Below are 24,122 nucleotides of genomic sequence, written 5' to 3'. Positions count from 1 at the left end.
CTTTCCTTTATCTACCTCGTCGCTTGTCAATAGTGCCAACAAACAATCAGCTAACAAACAATCTTCGGCTGACGCTGCATATATGCCCTGTGTGATTCAATGGTCTGTTTTAGGGAGGTCTGAAGTCTCCTTAAATATTATATACGAGCCCTCCTAAACAAAATCTCTCTCTCGCTGTCAGCGAGCTGACACACAGAGACAAAATAGGCTGGTCACAGGCAGGGAAATGGAATTTGGCAGGGGACAGCCCCAAAGCTGTGATCTCAAGTCAAAAAAGAGATTTTACGACAGGGCCCTGACCCCCCAAAAAGGCCCAACATGGACCCCCCCGGAAAAGTGTCGTTTTATGTCCTGCGGGGACCCCGATGAAAATGTGGGAGGCTTCCTCCAAATCCCAGATCAGAAAAGCGCAGCTGAAGCAACCTGAAAAATATGGGATTTTGTGACAGCCATGGACCTGAAAAAAAGTGATGTTTTCTGACATTTTGGGTTTTTTTTAGGTCCTGCTGGGAGGTTTCCCTCACCCTCTAGTAGAAAGGTATAGTTGAAGCATCTCGAAAAAAAAATATTTTGTTTTTTTTGTTCTCTCAAGTGTAGTAAATAAAGGGTTTAACAAACATGCAGGTAAACAGACTCAAATTAAGAAAAAAAAATCCTCACCAACTGACATGTGCTACGGCTTTTATTTTGACATGCAGGCTATACCGGAAATACATAATCTTTTCCGGGTAAATCTTTGTCACGCCTAGCAAGTAGTAAGCCGGCTGTTGACGTAGAAGTGCTACATTTGTAAAATTAGGATTAATAGCGGCGCTTGCTAGAAGCGTTGCTACTGTGTAAGTCAAAATGTTATTCGTTGACGTCAATTGAGATGCCTTATTGTTAGCATAAATACTAAATGGACGGAAGCATGAGCAAAGACAAATGACATCGTTGTCATGAGGTTACAGTCATCCATTCCAGAATGTTTTTACTTCATAGGTGTTGTGTATTTAATAGGATGTACAACTCACAAACACAGGCCTGTATAGTGCATGCTTTTAGACAATGTGAGTCGTTTGACAACCTCCTGCAAGCATTTAAACCAAAACCCTACAGGAGCACGATGGCAAAAAGAACGATATCATCCAACGCAGCGGCTTTAAACGAAGATGGGAATACTAGACTAAAGAGAGTTTCTATAGAGGGAAACATTGGTAAGTACGACATTTGCGTATTACGCACACCAACAGTTACAACTTGTGTTATCTTTCCAGCTGTTGGAAAGTCAACCTTTTCGCGACTTTTGAGACAAACCTGTCAAGACTGGGCGGTGGTTTCTGAACCTGTCAGCGAATGGCAGAACATTGACAATGGGACCTCAAAGGTGTGTGGCTTCTTCTTTAACGCAGCATTCAAACCTAAGTGACATCTGCTACGCATTTTCCCGACAGGAGACAGGTGCATCTCCCCAGAAGACTGTGAGCAACTTGCTGGATATGATGTACCAGGATCCTCAGCGCTGGTCCTTTACCTTCCAGACATTCGCCTGCATGAGCCGCTTCAAAACACAGCTACAGCCTCCTCCTGCATGCCTGCTCTCATCTCCGGGAACACCAGTGCAGGTTTATGAGCGTTCTGTCTACAGCGACAGGTCAGTGAGCAAATAGGGTTGGGGTTGATCATTTTCACACATAGATTGGCCACCATAACGTCCATACCTGAACCCTGTTGAGAGACTTTGGCAAGACTTTGCACAGTAGTCCGATCAATACAATACAAATCATCAACGCAAGATCTGTGTGAAAAAAGAATGCAACTCTGGACAGAAATAAATGGTGTGATGTAGAGGAAGCTTGTGGAAATGATGCGTAATCAAAGTATGCATAATACACTGACAGGCAGTGTATATAGTCAAGGACGAGACTGCCACCGTCAAACATCATCAAAAATTAACCTTATTTAGTTTCCCTAGCTAAAATGAAGTTTTAGCAACACAGTATAAAGCAGGGACAGTACATGAAAACCAGAAGGCAGCCCTTCCATTCCCATGAATTACTGTATGGTAGGATGAGATAGAACAACTATATGTGTGATGCAACTATTTCAAACTATCTACTGTGGTGGTGGGCAGCATTGAAGGCGGCCTGCCAACACTGTGTTGCAGCAGGAATGTTTTTTGTAAATATAAAAAAAAACTCATATTGTAGCCAGTACTTGTAAGTGGGCCACAAAAAGCATGACAATAAGACAATAATAGGTAAAAAAAAAGTAACAAAAAAAAAAGTTTTAACATGGACAAGTATAATAATAAAAAAAAAGAATGTCTTCTGAATTGAATCTAACATTGATATGTGTGCTTTTTCCTCCATAGATACATATTTGCCCTGAACATGTATGAGCTAGGTTGCATCAATTCCACAGAGTGGGCAGTCTACCAGGACTACCACTCATTCCTGGTGGAACAGTTTGGCCACCAGGTGGAGCTAGAGGGCATTATATATCTCAAAGCACCTCCTGAGGTCTGCACAATCTCTCCTGCTAGCTTCTGAATTGATGAAGTCAGACTCATTATTCATAACAAGTGTTCTTTTTGTCAGAAATGTATGGAACGCCTGAAGCGGAGAGGCAGGCCGGAGGAGAAGACTGTACAACTGGACTATCTCTACAAGTTACATGAGCAACACCAGAGGTGGCTTGTGGACAGAAGCACTGAGTAAGTAGAAAACTGGTGCATAGTTTGGAGATGTTTACATGCACAGGCATTGGCCTCAACACTACTGCACAATCCAATGCAGTTCTATAGGGCTGCAGCTATCGATTATTTTAGTAATGGAGTAAAGAGAAATAATAAAAAAAAAAATCACTAAATAATGAACGACCAATTGGTTTAATTTTTTTTTCATTTTATTTCTTAAATAGTGTAAGTGGTGGTTAGTTTTAGGGCTATATATACTGTATGCAATTTGACTGCACAGATATAGATTGAGATTTCCTTCAGTCTTGTTGATAAAAGTTCATTCATTAGTTCAGTACAGGGGTTAGCAACCATTAAAGATACAATAAATAGAGGATTCATCAAAGTCGAAAAAATCCTCAACTATTTTTTTGTATTCAAGGTATTTGAATTATTCAAATAATCATTGCAGCCCTGCAATTCTAAGAGCGAGAGCAAGAACGTTTCAATTGACATTGTTAGAGATTGTTGTTACTGTGCTTTGCATTAGTGCGGTACAGCACTGCATCATATGGAGAGATCAGTCATGTTTTTCTTTATCTTCCGAGATTATTTAAACACACCTGATACAGTACATCTAGTAGTAATTTTTTAAAAACATTTACACTTAATCTATGTGATTAGCATCGGTATCGGCCGATTTCACTCATGGATGATCAGTATTGGTATCAACACCTTAAGACATCCCTGGTATTGTTATATTAATACCACTTTGACAACATCAATCAAAACTGAGCATGATTGTATTTTTTTTTCATATGATTGTGCAGGTGTACCTTTGTGTAAGGTTAATGTTGTGAACATTGAGTGTAAATCACCATCACACTTCAAAATGAAAACATAAATGAAAAAAATAATGAAACTACAATGTGATATGAGACAATGGAATGGAACAAATTGTAACTCTTAACACTTTAGAGTGTAACGCAGCTCCACTCTGCCCTGTCAGGATCCATTTTGACACACTGAAAAAGATACCCGTGCTGGAGCTCGATGCCAGTGTGGAGTTTCAGACTGACGCTGCAGTACAGGAGAACTACATGACACAGGTGGGGTGAGATCTCTTTTGACCTCCAGGCTGCAGTCCAAATATTGGCCACACGAGGGCTCTGCTCATTTTTCTGATGTGCCATCATTAGAAATGATGTTACCATTCGACCGTTTATCCACAGGTGCGGGATTTCTTCCAATCATTATAAGGAGTCATCATCAGGTGTGTTGTGACATGCATCAGCATCGTTGCATGCATCGTTTATTGGATGAGACATTCAAGTCAAGTTCGTTTAATCTTCTTTAGATCCACTTCTTACAGGACCACGCTCATATAAAAGCACTGTTTATGTATGAATGTTTCACTGCAAAGTTGTTCATTGTTTTATTCATTTATTCCTGTGACTTTCCAAACATGATAATGCTCAGTTTTTATTATTTAGATACATCAATGGTGCAATGCTATGTGTTATCTTTGCCATGTTGAGCTACAGCTATATATAGTGCATGATGGTATGCAACTAGACAGCATAAATGTTGCTTACCACGAAAAGGCTGCAATAATAGAAATACCTGCAGTGTTGTATTCCATGTCTGCTAGCCCCTTTAAAAACAAAAAACAAAAAAAACTTTGTAGATATGTTTTTGTTACAGCTCTTGTATTTGATTTTATTAGATTTCTGCAATGATGAGCATTATTCTCACAGCCACTAGTTTGTGACAATAAGTTAAATATGTGACATATGATAAATAATATGCCTGATTGGAATAGAGTCTTGTTTGTTAATAAAAAAAACAAAAACAATACTCCGTCCCTTGTGTTGACTTTCTATTTAACGCTGATGTGTTAATGACTGTAAAGGTTTTAATTGTTAACTGATTCCGGCAGGACCAAAGCATTAAGGCTTTTGACTGAATACACAAGCTCAGATAGTGTGACAGGACGATGACCTTGGCTAAATATTATTTTTTGTGGTGGTTTCTCTGAATCTTTGTGGTGATCGGAAGTTCCATTAGGATGTCTGGAGTGGTCAGGGGTCATCAAAGGGCAGCTGTCCGCTATAAAGGGGCCTGCCTGCAGCTCCGTCTGCACATCACTTCAGCCTGAAGGCAGCTGAGGGACGGACAGGAGACAATCTTTACCTCTTGCTTGTTTAATCTCATTCCAAATGGAAACCAGGTTCCATTGTGTGCTCCTTTTATTCTCTTTTGGTGTGGTCTTGCCCATGCAAAGACCCGAGTATCACACAGATCAGGACAGCAGCCCAGCGCCAAGGAACATTTCCCCCCATCCTGGCGGCAGGTTCCCTCTGTACATGATGCAGCTGTATCGCTCCTTTCGGGCGTCAGATGCCTCGTCATCAGTAGCTGTCAACACTTTAGTTGACAGTCGGCCGGCACGAGAGTCGGACTCCATCCTCAGTCTCATGGCAAATGGTGAGTCTATTGGAATTTTGTATTAGCTGTCAGTTTCTCTCCAGAAGCTTGTTGAGTGCTGCTGTGTTATCTATAATCTGACCTTCCCTTTTTACAGCCCAGAAAGTGTCAAAATGCTTATTCAACTTTAAAGGCTTTCTCTGTTTTATGTGCCAGGGTGTGTATATTAGCTCTCAGACAGCCTTGCACGAGGGGGAGGGGGGGAAGTTCAATACACATCCTGTCCTGTCCAGCCTCCCACCTCACTGTTTTGACATTTGTCCAAGAATCTGGTTCCTCCAGAATCACCAAGCCTGCCCATGCTTTCCATTCACTTCTTGCTCTTTTGTTTTTAGGTTGCCATCAAGTGGGTGACAGATGGACCGTTGCATTTGACATGTCGTCGATCTCGACTAGTCACAGGGTCCACCTGGCAGAGCTCCGCATCCGACTTCCAGGTCTGTCCCCCTCCAAGAAGGCCGTCGTGGATTTATATCATTCCCAAAAGTGTGAGCGAGAAGGTGCATCGTGCCAGGATGTGCACCTTCTTCTGGGAAGCCTCACCACATCAGTCAGCAAGTCTTCGTGGAAAGTTTTGAATGTGACCGGCCTTTTAAAGTACTGGCTTTACCAGGGAGACAGAATGTCAGTCCAGGAGGCCTCAGGGGGGCTTGACCCTGACCATGGGAGTGGTTCTGGGGATTATGGGGAAATACCCAGCAAGATCCCCTTCAAGAATCCAGGGAGGCACAGAAAGTGGCCACCAACTACAAATCGAGCAATGATGCTGATCTTCTTCAAACATGACATCCCCCAGGAGGGTCACTTGGCATACAGCCTCATACACACAGTAGAACACTCCAAGTACGTTACCAAGGAGAGAAGCAGTAGCGAGAGCCAAAGTCGGCGCCACAAAAGGAACAGGATGGAGAGGGTGAGTGCGGTGGCTGCCCCCGCACCTACTTCAACACCGTCACCTGAGGGTGTGCAGCATCCACTGTGTCGCAAGGTGGACATGTGGGTGGACTTTGACCACATTGGTTGGGACGAGTGGATTGTGCACCCGAAGCGCTTTAATGCTTATCGCTGCGAGGGGGAGTGTCCAACACCCCTGGACGAAAGCTTCCGCCCGACCAACCATGCATACATGCAGGTAAGCTTGAACATCATTGCAACAACAGTCACATCGAGAGCTGCTGACTCATGTTTTCTGTCACATTGTTGCAGAGCCTCCTGAAATACCACCACCCAGAGAGGGTAAGCTGCCCTTCCTGTGTGCCCACACGCCTCAGCCCTCTGTCCATGTTGTACTATGACAATGACGACCTGGCCCTACGTCATCATGAAGACATGATCGTTGAAGAGTGTGGCTGTCACTGACCTGTGAACCTCAGCGTTTCTCTCTTTGCTGCCCCTGACAACATGCATGATGTTAGGATGAGCTATGATATTTATCATCCGTACTGGGTGATACACAATACTCTTTTCTGTCTTTACAATGGAAATGTTTATCTATTTATACACTATGTATATTTACATCATCTGTATATTTTGTACATAAAATATCCTAAATATATTAAACATTTTATTTTCATGTGCAAGCGTCATATTTTTGGACACAATTGAGCAAGAGAATAGTGATTAAAAAGGCTTAAAGTTATACCTACGTGTGTGTGTGTGTGTGTGTGTGTGTATATATATATATATATATATATATATTATATACATGAGTATATATATATATATAATATATATGTGTGTGTATATATATATACACACACATACAGTCATAGAAATATAATTACATTCTTATGACCTTTTTTTAATGTATTTGTAAAATGCACCTTTAGTTGTATCAGATATTAAAGTGAGCAAATTAACTGGTCTAAAATGGTTTCCATGATTGTATATACAAATATAAATATAAACATTTTAATACTCAAATTCTCAAACTCAAATTTTAATACTACAAAAAATAATTAATAATTGGATGATATCCAGGGTTTTCATTGACTGCAAAGATTTTTCATCCACTTATTAAATTGGTAGTTACATTTACTGTGTCTGTTTGGACATGTAGCCTTCAACAACCAGAATCTCCATGGTTCCAGTGAAGGGAAAAGCATCCCCAGATTATGATGGTTATGAAGGTCCCATTTTTTTCTCATTAGAGATAAAAACTTCCTTCCCATGTTGGGTACTCTCACTCAGCTTTGTGGCGTTGAAGAAGCTGACGAGAAGAAGATGTTTTTTGTTCTCCAAACTTCTTCAAAACCCTCCATCCATCCATTTTCTGCACTTATCCTCACAAAGGTTAGGGGAATGCTGGAGCCAATCCCAGCTGTCTTCGGGTGCACCCTGGACTGGTCGTCAGCCACTCACAGCTTTCAAAATGCAATTGCAAAATGTAAATAATTCCATTAAACTTTTCAAATTACAAATTACTTTCCTTAAATTTTGATGATGAGTGCATGCCGGTAATGTCATATGAATCATTCAAAATACACTGAACAAAAATACACAGAACAAATGTGTCTAAGTCTGTTAATGCCACACCTTGCAGGTGCTGATTGATAGCATGATTATCACACCACTGTGCCTTAAGTTGGCCACAATGAAAGGTTAAAATATACGAATTGTGTACAGATCCTTGCAACATGGAGTCATGCTGAAACATGAGGTAACTGAGGTAAATGCACCTGTTTTTGTTGTCCACAACATACACCTGCCCATACGATAACGTCCTCGCCACAATGGGCCACTCAATTCACAACACAGGTTGAGAGATCGACTTTTTGGCCGTTGCCTTTTCAATTATTTTATCCTATTTTGAACTATTTAATGCTAACGATGCTAATACCGGCTGTGTATTCAAGCCCCAGCTATGATACAAAATGCAATACACACCACAAACAATGAAGTGGACTCTTCATGCACTTTTTAAGTGGTTCAACCTGCTGACAGATACTAGTGATCCATATCTCCATCATCCTGTGACCTGCATGTTGGGTCAAGCCATCAGTAGTCATTAGTGAGCCTCCCTGTTCGCTTTTGTTGATTGTGATCAAACACGGAGGCTGTGATGGATCAATGAGCGTAGGAGGGACAAAAAAGCAGCAACACTTGTTTATTTTGAGGGGGTGGGGTCAGGAAGCAGAGGTGACAAGAAGAGAGTTGAGCCCAAACAAACTGAGAGCTGCAGGCGAGTAGGGGAGGGGATGTCTGGATGTGGAGGCTACTGTGGAGGAAGGACAGTGATCACATGAAACTGCCTGATCCACACCTCACATCCAGCAACGCAACCAGACAGACGTTATTCCCACTTGGTCTCCTTTGGCTGATTGATGATGGAACAAGATGGGGCTTTGCATCATTCCAACAAGTCATGAGTATTTATGATTGATACTGAAGCAAATAGGAATATATTATTTCAGTCTAATCTTTATTAAAATTAACAGTGTATGTGGGAATTTTTGTCCATTTTGGTCAAGTTTATCCCAAGGGTGTTTGATGGGCTTTGTGCACTGCGCACAAAAAGACTTTTAACGCTGTAAAAATAGCCATACTTGAAATGAGCCCAAATTATTTCACATTATTCTTTGTAAATTCTTTGTTTGGCTAGAATCCTATACTGTTTATATACAGTGGTGTGAAAAAGTGTTTGCCCCCTTCCCGAGTTCTTATATTTTGCATGTTTGTCACACTTAAATGTTTCAGATCATCAAATAAATTGAAATATTAGTCAATGACAACAACCTTTCTTAGCACATCGCTAGATTTAATTAATATGTTGTTATTACAAGATATGAATGAAGTCAAATGCTCTTATAAGATTCAGAAATTAAGATACAATTAGTTTTTATGAGGATTGGACCACCAACGTCTGCGATTGGTTGGCAACCAGTCCACGGTGTACCCTGCCTCTCGCCCAAAGTCAGCTGGGATAGGCTCCAGCATGGATGGATGGATGGACCACCAAGGTCCCCACTTTTGGCTGCCACCTAATTCTAATTCTGAACTCTGCTTCTTTGGGCTGTGCCTGGCCGGGCCCCATGGGTGCAGGCCCAGACAGGGCATAAATTGAGGGCCTAGATGAATTAAGATTTGAACTGAACACCTGGTTTATGAATCGTTGATTGCATTATCATCACTCTCCATGTAAGGTGATGACACTTTCTGGACAAGTATGTTTCAAGATAGTGGGAGTCTTCAAAGAAAGTCCACGTTGGATGGCGGCATGAAAGCAGTTGTGGGAGTTGCTGTCTTGTATATTGACCCTTCTTCTCCATGTAGGCTGCTGACTGAGCTTATCAGCTCCTCGTCGGCTCTTTGAGGAATTTCACTGTTATCACTTGTGTGCAAGGATGCTTTACAGCCTTTGAAACAACACACGTGAAAATGCATTTTTTTTATTGACACCTACTGTTAACAGCACTAAAGGTTTTGACTTGTAATTGTCATTCAAGTAAACATGATGACCATCGGGTATGCAATCTGAGCAATTAACCGTGTCACAGCACAAAAAGCACACATAAATTTGATTCAGTTGCATTTACTTTAATTGTGTCACACTGCAAACGGTCTACTTCAGAATGTGTTTTGGAGAGGACAGTCACGAATGATACAGTATCTCAGACATTCGACATTCAAGGCAGCATCTGAAAATGTACATGGTGGGACAAATGAATCTGGAATGGTCGCTAGAATTCTGATTTCACGGCAGGCAGTAAGTATACATTTTCAACTTGTCGCCATCAGATGAAGGCACACTTTATCGTGCGTGTATCGGTTTTCAGTGTCGATGCATATTCTTTGAGGGCGAAGAAACAAGAGACGAATAAAAAAAAAAAAGAGATTCTAAAGAAAATCCCATCTTCATGTAAAAAGCTCACTGGACCAGATGGTACCCCTGAGCCTATCCTCACAGCGTCTTGTTGGTATGTTTGACATGACCGGCCTCAATACCCCTCAGATGTCCATTTCAAACTGGGCATCATCACCTATAAAACACAAAAAGACACACAAGTCACAATATTGGACTAGAAATGTAGTTTTTCGAAAGTAGCATTTTCCCATTATCACCTCATTCACTAATGACAATGCATCAGGAGCAACAGAGCAACTTCAGGATGTTGCCCAAACAAACTTGGACAACATACTAATTATCATCTGCTTCTTATATTGAATTATCTTCTTCAGATAATAATCACCTTCTTTGCTGGAACTTTGGGCAAGAGGCTGGGTGCACCCAGGACTGGTTGAATGATATTAATAATATTTATTCTGCTATAGTGAACCTACCAGTGGTAGTGCTTGCAGCTACACATGTGTTGTTGTTCAGTGGTTCTCCATCACTGGTGTTCTTCTCATTGGTTTCTGCCGAGGGAGGACTTGTTACACCAGGAATGTCTGGAAGACCTTGAGGTGGAGTCTTGGCCGCGGGAGAGCTGCGACAACCCAGCAGGAATTTTCTGTCATAGACAATCCTGGTACCTGATGTGCAAACAGACAACTGTATATGTAAAACATTTAGACAAAAGGCAACAACAGTTCTGGCCAATCTCCTGTACTACACTATAAGGTAAAACAAAAAGCGTTTTGTTTTAAACTGTGGTTGTTTAAAATAAGGTTGGTATGGTATGGTAACATAATGTGGGAACTATAAGCCTGGTTTTACTTTTAAAAAGAAGAGTGGAGTGGGAAGCTGAACTTTTCATTCAGGTTGGAAACGTTGGCGTTTCATTCAGGTTTTCAGTGAATAATGTGAGCACACAAAGAAATGTTGTGTATTCTGAAATAGAAAATGCAAGTTTTGGATAAAACCATTTAGTGAATGGTCTGGTAAAACATCTCTGGTTTGAAAAATAGCTCTGACAGGAAAAAAGGATGGTGACCCCAACATTAGACAACGCTAGCTAAGACTAAACAGAAGTGACGTGACAACTGCGTCAGACAAAAAAATACAATAACGAATAACTCAAAATACTTATCTCATTCACAAATTTTTATTTAGCTAAAGAGTAAAAACTGTATCATAAATTATTTTCATAGTTTAAAACAAATTCAGGGTAGGTGTTCTGCTTAATTTCTGCTATCAGTCTGCTAAATCAAGCCACTAAGCCTCGCAGTTAGCATTAGCATAGTAGCTTCTGACAGAGGAGGACCAAGCGGAGTTAACAAACTATCATAACTAAAAGCTACAAGACACACATCCAAGAAAACTGGCGTGTCAGTAAAATACGGAACAAAGATGAGTACATACCACCGGGGGTGGTGCTGAAAAGGGTCCCCCCGGGAGTGGTGGAGTAGTCATGTGGCATATGATCGGCATCGTGGATGGTCACCCTCCTGGTCGATGGAATGGCCGTAGCACCGCTTGACTGGCAGCCGGTTGACATCTTCTCCGAATAGCACCTTCAAAACTAACTGCAGCTAACTAAACAAGCGGGTTTTTGCAAAACAACAAAGCTTGCGCCACCACAGGTTGCGATGCTGTGCTGTTTTAAAGAGATAGCTATTCCTGCATAAATATAAATAAATAGCTACTATCATAAAGTGCAAATACTTGGAATAAGTATACAAAAAAGATCACATTACAGCAGGCACAGGTGTTCAAGTCCTTTGTTCCAATGACCTGAACACACGACCCTCCACTTTCAATGCACACAGACAGGATGCGGAGAACACCCACAAGTGGGCAACAGCGCCCTCTACTGGCTTACAGCGATTGAACAAGTGTTGAACAATCTTCATATAGCAGTTGTTTTCCATTATTTCCTGTCAAATGCTGGCATATGTGGACATTTGATGATGAAAGTACACGGTGTTCCCTCATAAGAAAGAAAACACACACAAAGACATTAAATTTCTTCATTAATTTAGTAAATGTTGACGTGGTATATGAAGATGTTGGTGTTAAACTTATATCCTGGCATATTTAGGTTGAATATCGATATACAATATCCCAACATTTTTTCCGCAAAGTGAGTTTAGACAAAATGAAAATGTGCGTGACAAGTTAATTTATTAAAAATAAATACTTCAACATTTAATGATGAAGGTTTCATGGTGTTCCCTGATAAGAAAGAAAACACACACAAAGACATTGCATTTCTTTATTAATTTTGTAAATGTTGAGCTGGTGTACAGAGTAGGTTGTCAACAGATGTTCTTAGAGTTGATTAGATTGAAAGTTGTTTTTTTTTGTCCATGTCGACTTTAAATTCATGTTAGAATCCCCATAACAATATTAAAAAATGCAAACAAAACAAGCTCAAATACCCGCAAGACCCTTAATTCATCCTCAGGTGCAGGCATTACCCAGAATTCTCTAGGTAGCTACATGGGTTTGATGCTAAAAGTACATCCACAACATAACTCAAATCCCAGTTGATAAGGAAGGGTGCATAGCATTCTAAATAAATATATATTCTCATATATTTCATATATATAGCCTTTTATGTTAAAAACATTTTCTGTGCATGTGTGCATTTGCATTCCTTAGTACTGAGTAATATGCTATTGCGTTAATATTGTCTTCCATCCATTCTAAAAGTAATATACAGTACATGTCTTCCTAGTTTTTGCAATGGTAATATTTTTGCATGAATTGGTGCATGGCATCTCCATTAATAATTTATTGTCCCTCTGTGTGCACATAACACAAGACTCCTCCACATTCAAAGTGTCACCACATGGAAGCAGTGTGGATTGGGGGCAGGCTGTGTTGAGGGAAAATACTTCTCATCTTCTCATCATCGGAGCCAGCAAGTTTTTTTTGGTGCACCACCTATTGTCCCCCTCACAACCAAACCCTGACATCATCAGTGGCCCCTGCTTCAAAAACAAACAAGCCCTTATGAGCAAAACATAAGGGAGTGGACACCATTACAGGCTTTTTTTTGGTGTATTTCAAATAATAACATAATAGAAAAATATACAATGGAGGGATTGATAAAAAGCTATTTGAGTCTTCATTTGAATGTTTATGTTTGCAATGAAATTAGGGTGCTAAGAGCAAATAGAGAGTGTATATTTCATCTCATCTACTAAATAGTATAGAGTCAACACATTAACACATAACAGATACAGTATTACCAAGACTTGACAATCATCATTTCTGGCTGCAAAAAACAAACACATAATTGATGTTTATTGCAACTCGTTGAGAGACTCACAACTAGAAAAAAATAAAGGCTTGTGGGTCGTACAATGAGATGGCACACTTACTGTGGTCAATCAATCTTTTTTAAAAAAAAAGTATGTACGTGAAAGATTTTCCTTGATGAGTAACAAAACCTTGCAGATTTGATGACATGTTTCAGAACATTTTGTTTACCTTGAACATAAAGACGTTAAAAATGTGCAATTCTAATGTACTGACATCATTTCTGAGTGGAGTAAAGCTGTGACTAACAGGCTGAAAGCCCAACTGTGACACCCAAACTCTCTTCCTGTGTGTTGAATACACTAAAACCCTCTTATTAGTATACTTATTGCTTCCTCTCAACACAGTTTCACAATGACTGAGCAAAGGTTGGGCTTACAGCTGTGGGTCAGTCAGTCCCGTCTGTCTTCACAGTGATTGGTGGCTGAGTTTGCTACATGTGCACAAATGGCTAAGAAGAAAAACACCAAAACCCTCACAACAACACAAGTGACGTCATCAGATGATACTCATGGTACGTCGAAGATGGAGGTGGCCAGGACTGCTATCTAAGAGGACAAAGTGGATGCATTTTTGACTGATTAACACAAGGACGCTATAGGCAGGATACAATAAACTTCTTGTGCCACTCATTATTGCCACTCTGTGGGAAGGTCAACTTTAACCTCCGAACACAGCACACTGTAGATGAAGAGCTCCTATGTCATGTCAGAGGGGCAACAACACAGAGAGAGCACAGGGGAAAATGTCAAATGTCACATTTGTATGTTGTATATAGACAAAGATATATAGAATAATATCATATAGGTTCAGATTGAATGGGCGAAACAGGAGGGAGGAATACTGTATGGTCCAGAAAAAGCAGCATCATTGGCGTCACATAGGGATTTTTACAAACACATGTAACACAGCCACAGAGAGAGAGAGCATTTTAGTGCATACCATAATATGTACAAGACACATATATGCTCAGGTGATGGTTGTGATGCTAGAGGTGAGGTCATAGTTCACCTTCTTATGGTTCTCCCATTTTTGGATGGAACGTTGGCTCAATGTCTCCCTGGTTTAGAAAATGTTTCCCAAATGGATCATAGCCCACATTGCATTGCATTCCTGTGCCCTCCAAGCACCCACCCCTCCCACCCTACCCCCATCACTCCCTCCCCGGTATTTGTAGTTAAAGACAGGCCATGCGGCGGCAGTCGCTCATGCTGACACAGACAATAGGAAGCATGTTTTTGGTTGCTATGTTTTTTTGTCTGTTTTGTTTTATACGAAATCATGCTTCTAGTTTAGTAGGAGGTCGTTTGTCCTCGTGGTTTCTTAAATTCAAATAAAAAGGTCATAAAAACTACAATTATCTTTCTTGTATGTGCAGCAGCAATGAGTTGGTGCCATTCATTTCTTTCTTTCTGCCATTTTTTTGTGAGTGTTCTTCAGTTTGTGTCAGCTGTTGCTGGTCATGTGTCCATGTAGGAGGTTTTTGGTGAGGGGGTGGAGTCCTGCAGAGAACTCTGGGGAGAGATGAACACATGCTTGTTTAGGATAATCTACAATCTCCAAATTACATTCATACATGGCATCTATTCAGCATGCATGCTAACATTTGGTGTCAACAATATAGGACGCTAAACTAGTTTCCATTTCCCACCGCCATTATACAGTATGTAAACAGTATGTAGCAAGCATAAAGTGAGAGACTTCGCTCTGCACACACGCAAACATATATGCACATACAGCTTCAGGCACGCACACACACAAGCCCGTCCGCTTTGACCTTGACAGTAGTTGGTCACTACAGGCATGTAAAACACTTGTCTTGATGGAAATATGCAACTCAACATAAATCAGCTGTTAAAGCTCATAGTATACGTCTAACATAGTATACGTTTCAACTCCCATTTTCAAATACAGTAATCCTTCCCTTATTGCAATTAATTAGTTCCATAATTGATAAGTGAATTTCTGCAAAGTAGGATTCCTTATTTATTATATTGTTGTGAGAGTATAAGAAACCCGTTTATGACCTTCTCAATACAATTTACATTATTAGTGTCCTCTAGACATGAACTAACACTCCTATATTCAACTTTACACTCCTATTACGCAATATGGTAGACACAATGAGCTCTAATTTTGTGGCGCAGCGCAAGGAGGCGCAATTTGGGAGAGGGACCTGTGTCAAGATGGGTGTGGTGGCGCACCATGGGAGGTGTCCACATTTTCAGCTTGGCGTAGTGACAATTTTGTGACAAAACAGCGCACCAAAGGTGCCAGCTCCAACCTGGTCTATTCATGGCGCAGGCAAAGCGCACCCTGCGCAGTGGTAAATTGGCAAAGGTTATACATCTTTTAAATATGTACCAGAGGGTACAAGTCTTGTCTTGACATCTTTATCATCCTTCTAGTACCATTTTTAAATTCTGTATTCACACTTCATTAGGCACTACTGCATATGACGTGTAATATCCAAAAATGTACATTTACCAATACAATTATTAGCTTACTGTATCAATGTATAATTGTGGTTGTAATTTTTGGTGGTGCACAACTATAAGACAGAAAGTGACATCGCAACATGCAAAATATGTGCATGTTAAAATTTTTGCTCTTGCTCCCAAGTATTAACAGCATTGCACTTCCGTGTTCAGAGTGGTAAAACTTCACATCAAGAGCAGCACGAGTTTCCGATAATACTGGCAAGAAGTGCACACAATTGAAAGAATCACTATCAATATGATGTATTTCAGTTCTACACCACTGCAAACTGTAACTACAATATTAAAATGATACGTCTAATCCCACAGGGAATTGAATGGATTGCAATAAATGATGTTTGGCTTTATCAGTTCACTAGATAGCTAGACAGATAGCGCTTGAATAGAGCTCTACCTATACAAGAAAGTTACAATCAATTCAATACCCTGAGAGTACAATGACTATTCACAACGATAGCTCTAATCAAAAGCCAGCATTATTATCTCAACAGATCAGGGGTGTCCACTTTGATGCATTTTGTGCATTAAAGAACGATTGTAGGTAATTATATGGAAAGTACCTGAACAAAACCTCCACATCTCATCATACTGTATATCTGTATATACTGTATATCTCATTAGTCATTAAAATAATTTTAATTTCAGAATATGCTGAGGGCCACTAAAAAAATGGACACCCCCGCATTAGATTGTGCAGGCATACCTACTTAAAAGTCCACACAATGCAGGTCATGTAAAAGTGTGGTCATGTGCCAGCATGACATTGCATAATGATTAGTAGTGAAGTTAAGGTACATTCAGTGGCATTTAATCCACAGAGCAGAGTGGATTAAATGGTCTCGCCCGGCATGGAGCGCACTGTGGGTGAGTCCCGTACCTGCGGCAAAGCAGCACTCAGCCTGCCTCACTGCTTAACTCTCCGCAGACTGGCACATTTCACTATCTGAGCACCTTTCTTCACAGTATCCACAGTATCGGGCTACAGTCGGAGGAAGAGATGGGATGATAGAGACAGAACCAAAGGTGGGAGGGAATATTAATCGAGAGAGAAGAGAGGAGAGTGAAAAGAGGAATGACAGAATATAGAGTAAGAGGTGAAAAAAGGGGGGAACAAGGGGGAGGAGGTAAGAAATGATATATACATATAAACAGTCAGGAAGTCAGAAGTAATGGCTGGCAGCTGAAGATAATGTACACTGGTGGACTCTAATGGATGAAAGATGGAGTGATGGAGCACACAGTCTTAGTTGAAGCACCACAGACTTTAATGAGGTCACATTCATGAAGGACTCATGAAGATACAAACACAAACATGTGAGGTAGGTGCACTTTAGTGATTATCATGTTCAGTGATGGAATCTTTAACACACTGCTGACTTGTGAGCATTAAACCTGGAGAAATGACAGCAGCTGAGCAATTTTGCTTCACGGTCATGCAGAGGAACATACAGTGGAACCTCCAAAGATGAACGTCCCAAATGTTGTACAATTGAAAAAAGTCCAAAAGCCATCACTACATGTATTCCACCATACTAAGTGAGCCTCAGTATTAAAGTGAGCTGCAGTATTGCTATAAAGGGTAGCAATGATGGCAAAGAGGAAGAGTGCTGATGAAAGTCATTACCATGCACTGAGTCCAGTCTAACACACTATTTCATATCATTCATTAAAATACTGAGCAATACTTATTACTACATAATTGTATTCTTTTTTAATTAATTATGTTTATGTAATATTTTACATACATGTCTGCACCGGAGAAGGAGCGTTTTTTAAATGTTTTAAGTTTTTGGTTACAATAAAAGGCCTTCTATTCAGTGCTATTCTATAACCATGGCCACGAAACCACCACCCAAATGAAAGGCACTAAAACATAGGCGAGGGTATGGTTTCTCAGTATAATTTGAACAATTCAATTAATTAAATATCAATTATATAGACATATTGATTGTTTTTTTTAACCAAGTATAGTAGATGGTAATGTGAATAGCATGCAGTCAAAATTCTGATTTATAAACACCACTTGGTGACAGTATCAGATTTCTACTATGTGTGGAAAGGGTGCATTGTTTTACTTTATTTTAGTTTTATTATCCTCTATGTGTCAATACATTTATTGTAGTTGGGAATGTTAGTAAGTTACTTCTCTTGTACGATTAATATTTTATGGTGGCAATAAATTAATTGAAATACTTAGTTAGGTTTTATCTGGTTACTCCAGTTTTCCTCCCATATTGTAAAAAGACTGTTCATAGTTGTGAATGTGTTTGCTCTGGCCTGTGAATGACAAAAAATAAAATTCATGTTATGGAAAAAACAAGTTGGAAGTCAACCTGTAGCACGGAACTGAATGTTCAGCTTGGGATGTTCCAATGTCTTTGCTAGGAGGCTAATTTCACTCGTCCAACACACTTCACACTCTTCTTTTCTTTTGTACTTCTTTAAGATTATTATCATTTCCAGTAAATGAAGCTCATGCATGTTAAGCTACTTGGAGACCTTGATGAGAGGCCAGGTTAGGACACCCCATCAAGCATCACCAAATCACATGATGTAAACAAAGCGTCACATCAGATGACTGCATCATCTGACTTGAATCAGTCCATTTGGGCTAATAAAGAGGAGGTGACAGAACCAGCCATAGATCAGAAGCCCACCTTGCTGCTTTCCCGGCCCAGGATGGCGTAGCTCATGAACTGCTCGGCGTCTACTTCCAGATCGTTGGCGTCCTGCAGAGAACCCTCCATGCTAACGTCTTGAACAGCCTCTTCACCCTTGCCTCTGCGCACAACCTTTCGCACAATCTATCACACAATAACGAGAAAGGGAGGGCTAGTGTATATCTTTACCATCTTCTCTTTTTTAGAGTCATGTACAATACTTTAACTGTTGATATACGGCACACACTGAACTACTTGGAGATTCTAAATATATAATCATTACCTTGATAGTAACAACTTTCTTTCCTTATATTTAATTACATATGATATACAGTTGTCCCTAGACACATTGTGGTTTAAATTTTTCATCAGTTTTTCAAAATAATAAATTATTAGTATAGAAAATTCATATTTATTGGCCTAAATGGAATGAAAAATATCTGAACAGATGAAAACACAAATACTGTATAAGGCATTCAGAAGATGCATTCAAAGTTGTCAAATGCATAATTCTACGCTGGTCACTAGGTGATGAAACATTGATGCTGTATGCTGTCCAGAAAAAATCCCAAAACAAAACATGGAATTTACCCAGTGCTAATGTGTGAGGCTATGTTATGTTGTAATTATATCGAATATGTATTATTTTCTGTTATTATATCTACTATATTGGGTAACATAAGTGTAAATAGGGGTGTCATTTCATGTCTAGAGGCCTCTAATAAAGTTAAAACCCATATTTAGAAGGTCATAAACACATTTTCTATGCTCTAACGACATAAATATTCAATTTCGGGTCTGGGAACAAGGGATCACTGTATATTATATTATATTGCATTATGAAGACAACAGCAAGTGTCTGACCTTTTTAGTGACAATGTTTCCATGTTCATCTGTAAACTGCTCCTCGCTGACCTGCTCCCCAGGAAGATCTTCAGCTTCATCACCCTGTGGACAGACAAGTCATGAACATACCAGAAACCCACTGGAGAGCTTTTGGTGGTCCAAAACATTCACTCACTCATTCCTAAGGAGCTCTTACCACTATGCAAGTATTGGAAGGTTATTTATTTCACTATTAATTAAGTTAAGCTTCCATAGACACTTAAATCTCTAAAGCATATGAGGATGGGTCCGATGAGCTCTAATTAATCACAATATCCTGTTTGTAACATGCTATTATTATTTTAATGCAAAAGTACTTTATTAATGAGCAATTAATAAGCAATCTAGCAATAATTGTCATGTCAAATTAGCATTGTATTTGTTTTTTCCTCAAAATATATTTACTACATAATTGTGGTTGACTATTCAAGTGCTAAAAAAGTGTGGAATCAAGTTGGTAAGTTCTAATTAAACAGAATAAATGCGAACAGACAATAATAATGTAAGCCACTGGGTATCTTCCAGGTCTTCATGATAGTGCACGTACCATAATTGTTGTTGAAAAAACACAATATTAATAATAACAACAATAAGGACTGTTTATAGGCTCGAGCATACTTCCACGACCCTAGTGAGGATAAGCAGAATAGAAAATTGATGGATGGATGGAAGGTCTGTTTAGACCGAAGCTATAAGTGAATGTGACTGAAAAAAAACTGTGAAATAACACAAAAATGTTGGTGAATGGGCATCATGTAAATAATAAATATACGAATGAATGCCATGTGAAAATTTGTATTTATCTACAATAGCAAAAATAGAGAGCAACAAAAATCCCCCTTTTGCAAATTGTGCTCCATTCAAATGCTTCTCCTCTTAAGCTTTTCTTCCTGCAGTACCTTAAGTATGACTCTCCGGCGGACAACTTTGGTGGTGACATTCTCCTCTTCATCAGCCACACCCTCTACCTCGCCGAGCTCACGGTCCAGCTGAATGTGAATGTAGGTGAGCACAGAGCGCACAGAGCCACTGGCTATGTGCAGCACATTCTGACAGCTGATGACCAGAAAGGCCAGCAGCACCAGGCTAAAAAGGAGCTCGGTCACCAGGGCCCACATTGCCCCGTTTGGATCAGCTCAAAGATCCACACAGTACCTTGACATGCACGCAGCAGCGATGCACCACCAAAAATCAGAGTCCAGCGATAGCTGCAGCCTTTAGCCTTTCTTCACTGGACTTCCATAAAGTGGGGCAGTGGGCCCTTTCCACTGGACATTACTTCCCACTGGTGGATCAGTCAATGACTTTGGGGTTTCTACTCCCACCGCTCTGTCCTTTTGACCATGTGATCAGTGGGCTTTAAATACCTCCTGATACTTTAGTGACACAGGGCGCCCACACACTTCCATTCTTGATGAAGTCATTACTTTTAGCACATTAACACTAAATCAAGCATAAAGACGTAGTACAGTTGAAATGTTGAAATGAGACAAAGTTTCACCAGCACTTGATAAATAGTAAGCCCACAAAAAACCTTGACTCTTCTGAAGCAAAAAATATATTCACACTGTCACAGTTTCACAGGCTGTCCTTCACAGCGCCATGTCAGGTTGTGCATGAAAGTCAACGCGTGGGAAGGTCCTGGAGAGGGGGGTTTGTAACATGAGTAGGACAGTGAGAATTCTTGCTATATTTGTCCCCACATGCTGTTGTGTCCATCTTCGGCTCGAGATATTGTGTGTGTGTGTATTTGCTTTATATATTTTTTGATATAGCGGGAGGTGACTAAATTAAGTAGCACTACAGAGAAAAAATATTCAGTCTTTAATTACCTCCTTAATAATTCGAGTTCTGAAAAAATTGAATCTTGGTTCATATAGAGACTATTTTATGGGAATGAAAGCAAAATCTGAGGGGGAGTGGTTCCATCCATTGGTTGATTTGACATGGAATGACCCGAGTGTATAACATGACAGAGACAAACCCCTTACCTGTCCTTTGAAGCGCATATCATCCCAGGCCCTCATCTCTGGGGTCCTGTGCGGGAAGCCCAAACCCCTCTCAAATGGCTGGGTACCCCGGAAGTGGCCCCGTAAAATCTCAGAATGCCCCATGTCCCTCACAGGTTGCAGCAATGCCTCCTGGGATACATGGGACTGGTCTCCATCCACGGAATTGCAGCATGACGATATCATGGTGTCAATGACCTGCCTGGCTTTTGGTGGGTTGCCCACCCAGGCCTGTGGGTCAGTACCAGGGATCCATCCTGGGCCTGTCTGTTCCTGCAGGTAGGAGATGAAAGAGCCACTTCCATTTCCACTTCCACCATTAGCAGACCTGAAAGGAAGGACACATACGTGAGGATGTTAACCACCACAATCACACTTATGGAAGTGCTATTGTTACTAAATAAATAACACATTCAAACACAACTAAATAGCTTCTTTAAGCTGTAATTACTGTATTGACCCAAATATAAGATGCTCCCTTTTTCAAGACCCTTTACAGAAAAAATGTTGATAAAGACAAAATTAAAGCCATAAAAAACTATTTTAAAAAAATCAAAAACAGGGAGTATATTACAATAACAAAATACAGTAATAACTCATTTCTATCCATCCAACATTTTCTATGTCGCTTATCCTCTCTAGGGTTACAGGGGTATGCTGGAGCCTATCCCAGCCCTCAGCTGCACACCCTGGACTGGTCGCCAGCACATACACAGCCATTACACCAGGCCACACAAACAATCATTCACAAGTGTAGTGTTGTGCATTTGTGTGACCACACCTACATGTCATAATTCAATTGCATGTTGGCACAGTCAGATTTTTTATGTTTTTGTGTATTGTTTATGAGTGTTGAATATGTTGTAGTCAAACTCACCTGTCTCCATTCCGATCTGCAACACAGGCGTGACCGGCTGACTCACTAAGTCGGGCATACAGCCTTTGTTGTCCTGAAACAAGAGAAAGCCCTTCCTCTGAGCCTGTCCCTCCTTCTCCTCCTCCTCCATTGCCACCAGTCGTACTAGTGATGGCCGATATCTCCGAACTTGCCTCTGACCCCTGACCATTGTTCAGTCCGTTAAGATTGATACCAGCGATGGTACTGCCGAGAGAGGCCGGAGTGGCGGTGCTGAGAGAGTCAACGCCCATTTCGGAATCATCTTCGGGGAGTTCGATGGAGCTGAGCACACCACCCCCTCCGCTGGTGGCGCTGGCCTGACTGGCCGGCCTACCCAGACTTCCATAGGGCAGCCCGAGCAGACCCTCAGAGTCGTCAGCATTACTGCACTCCAGCGAGGAGTCCTCAACAGGCACCAGGGAGGGGGAGTTACCTGAGGGCCACACCTGCACGTCAGACATCTCCATGAGGGTGTCCTCCTCTGTGGTGGCAATGGGTGCACAATCCAGGCTGGAGACTTCCTGCCAGTAGGCCTCAGCGCCCAGCGGTGAGGGTAGGCTGTACTGCATTGAGGCAGGGGACAGAAGCTCATCCTGCGCCAGCCCATAACCTGGAGCGACACACAGAGAGGCACACTGACACCCGGCCCCCCTGTCTCGCTCCCAACCTCACCCGCACAGCGTAGGGAGCCTGAGAGGGGGAAAAGCCCCTTCGCCGATTAGCTGGGCAAATAGGGGAAAGGTAGAGGAGGCTGAAGAAGAAACAAATGGGAAAGGAGCGGGAAGGGAAAACAGGGAAGGACCAAGACAATCGGAGCTGGAATAAAAGTGCAAAATGCTGAGGACATAAGAGCAAGGACTTTTAGAAGAGGGGTTGTCAGGCTCAATCAGCGAGTGCTGACAGGATGGGGGCAGTAGCAGCAGCAGACACATTCGGACCTACGCGGACAGATGATTCAGGCCCACTTGTGACTGATGCTGCTCTGCTAGTTCCCACCTACAGGGAGATGACAGGAATTACAGTCTCCAAAACCAGGGACTGGGACAGTCATTCACCCATACCACATGCCATAATAAACACACATATTCATCCTGTCCCATTGTAACTCTCCATCACACTTTTGCATGCATTCAATCCCAGTCAAAGAAACAGGCAGGTTATTGTTGTTGTCAGGCTGGAGAGCATGCACGCAGGCAATCTCATTCACACCTCACACGATATGTACACACTCTTTGGTACACACACTCTTTGTGGTCTGATAAGCTTTTGATTCAGTCAAGGATGACAGAGCTAGAAACATCACAGGTACAGCAGATTTGGCGTTCCCTCTGTTGTGAGCCAATATTGAAAAGAAGCTCATGAGTGAAATGGCCATGGACTCAGGTCACTCCTACGTCTGTGTTAAATATACAATGCATTGAAAGGCAGGCATGCCATATTAAAGCACGGAAGCATTGGAATAGTAAGTACTGTGCTTTTCTTTCCAAAACTGAGACGAGAAGTGAACAAAAGCAGTTACGGAATGAAATACTGTAAGTGAAAAGCTGAGATGAACATAAATGGTGATGTCAGCAGTAATGTAAACAGGCTGTAAAGTGGTACAGCAGACAGTGAAATAAGAGAAATGCAAGAGCAAGAGGACACTGAAAGTCTCAGCATGTCATTCATTTCACTGCTGTGAGTGCAGGAGATATTGGAGACAACTTGTGACCTCAAGCACCTTGTGACTTACATTCTACACTGCTCAGCCTCACAGGGACTCACACTGCCTGTTGCTTGTTAGAATGGGGCAATAGTGAAACATCTGCAGCTTCTGATATGAGATTACAATATATATAATATTAATTCATTCATTTTCTACCGCTTGGTGCGGGGGTGCTGGA

The 24,122-nt window shown here is 41.0% G+C and overlaps 4 protein-coding genes across 21 annotated transcripts in view; 2 read left to right on the top strand and 2 right to left on the bottom strand.

Annotated features, from left to right (window-relative positions):
• Positions 1-725: 725 nt before the first annotated feature.
• Positions 726-4,338, top strand: dguok (deoxyguanosine kinase). Of its 2 annotated transcripts, XM_058070474.2 has the most exons (8): positions 726-1,196; positions 1,257-1,366; positions 1,434-1,460; positions 1,521-1,633; positions 2,354-2,501; positions 2,580-2,695; positions 3,666-3,765; positions 3,889-4,338. In XM_058070474.2, the coding sequence occupies exons 1-8, from the start codon at positions 965-967 to the stop codon at positions 3,913-3,915; spliced, it is 873 nt and encodes a 290-aa protein (XP_057926457.2). In that variant the 5' UTR covers positions 726-964; the 3' UTR covers positions 3,916-4,338. The 2 variants fall into 2 exon arrangements, with proteins under 2 accessions (XP_057926457.2, XP_057926456.2); XM_058070473.2 differs by having other exon boundaries at positions 1,434-1,633.
• Positions 4,339-5,114: 776 nt separating this feature from the next.
• On the top strand, positions 5,115-6,538 carry spaw (southpaw). The gene is made up of 3 exons (XM_058069948.2): positions 5,115-5,143; positions 5,479-6,275; positions 6,350-6,538. Exons 1-3 carry the CDS (start codon positions 5,134-5,136, stop codon positions 6,500-6,502), a joined length of 960 nt encoding a protein of 319 aa, XP_057925931.2. The 5' UTR covers positions 5,115-5,133; the 3' UTR covers positions 6,503-6,538.
• A 3,120-nt stretch (positions 6,539-9,658) lies between these two features.
• LOC131128162 (eukaryotic translation initiation factor 4E-binding protein 2) lies at positions 9,659-11,807 on the bottom strand. The gene is made up of 3 exons (XM_058070761.2): positions 11,385-11,807; positions 10,424-10,615; positions 9,659-10,122 (listed from the first exon to the last, which is right to left on the bottom strand). The coding sequence occupies exons 1-3, from the start codon at positions 11,518-11,520 to the stop codon at positions 10,091-10,093; spliced, it is 360 nt and encodes a 119-aa protein (XP_057926744.2). The 5' UTR covers positions 11,521-11,807; the 3' UTR covers positions 9,659-10,090.
• Positions 11,808-14,443: 2,636 nt separating this feature from the next.
• Positions 14,444-24,122, bottom strand: part of ank1a (ankyrin 1, erythrocytic a) — a 76,000-nt gene continuing 66,321 nt past the window's right edge. For 12 of the 17 annotated variants that reach the window (XM_078789807.1, XM_078789811.1, XM_078789809.1 and 9 more), the window contains 6 exons: positions 22,219-22,849; positions 21,324-21,669; positions 19,312-19,395; positions 18,445-18,591; positions 16,665-16,766; positions 14,444-14,803 (listed from right to left, as the gene is read on the bottom strand). In XM_078789807.1, coding sequence (XP_078645933.1) covers positions 16,692-16,766; positions 18,445-18,591; positions 19,312-19,395; positions 21,324-21,669; positions 22,219-22,849 — 1,283 coding nt within the window. In that variant the 3' untranslated portion in view covers positions 14,444-14,803; positions 16,665-16,691. Of the gene's footprint in view, positions 14,804-16,664; positions 16,767-18,444; positions 18,592-19,311; positions 19,396-20,231; positions 21,128-21,323; positions 21,670-22,218; positions 22,850-24,122 lie in introns of those variants that run through there. The other 5 variants (XM_078789804.1, XM_058072100.2, XM_078789815.1 and 2 more) reach the window with 4 other exon arrangements.

Source organism: Doryrhamphus excisus, linkage group LG3 (genome assembly GCF_037039965.1).
Source record: "Doryrhamphus excisus strain RoL-2023G ecotype Guam linkage group LG3, RoL_Dexc_Guam_v1.1, whole genome shotgun sequence".
NCBI lineage: Eukaryota > Metazoa > Chordata > Actinopteri > Syngnathiformes > Syngnathidae > Doryrhamphus > Doryrhamphus excisus.
The sequence above is the reverse complement of the archived record's forward strand: the minus strand, read 5'-3'. Positions and strand labels throughout refer to the sequence as shown.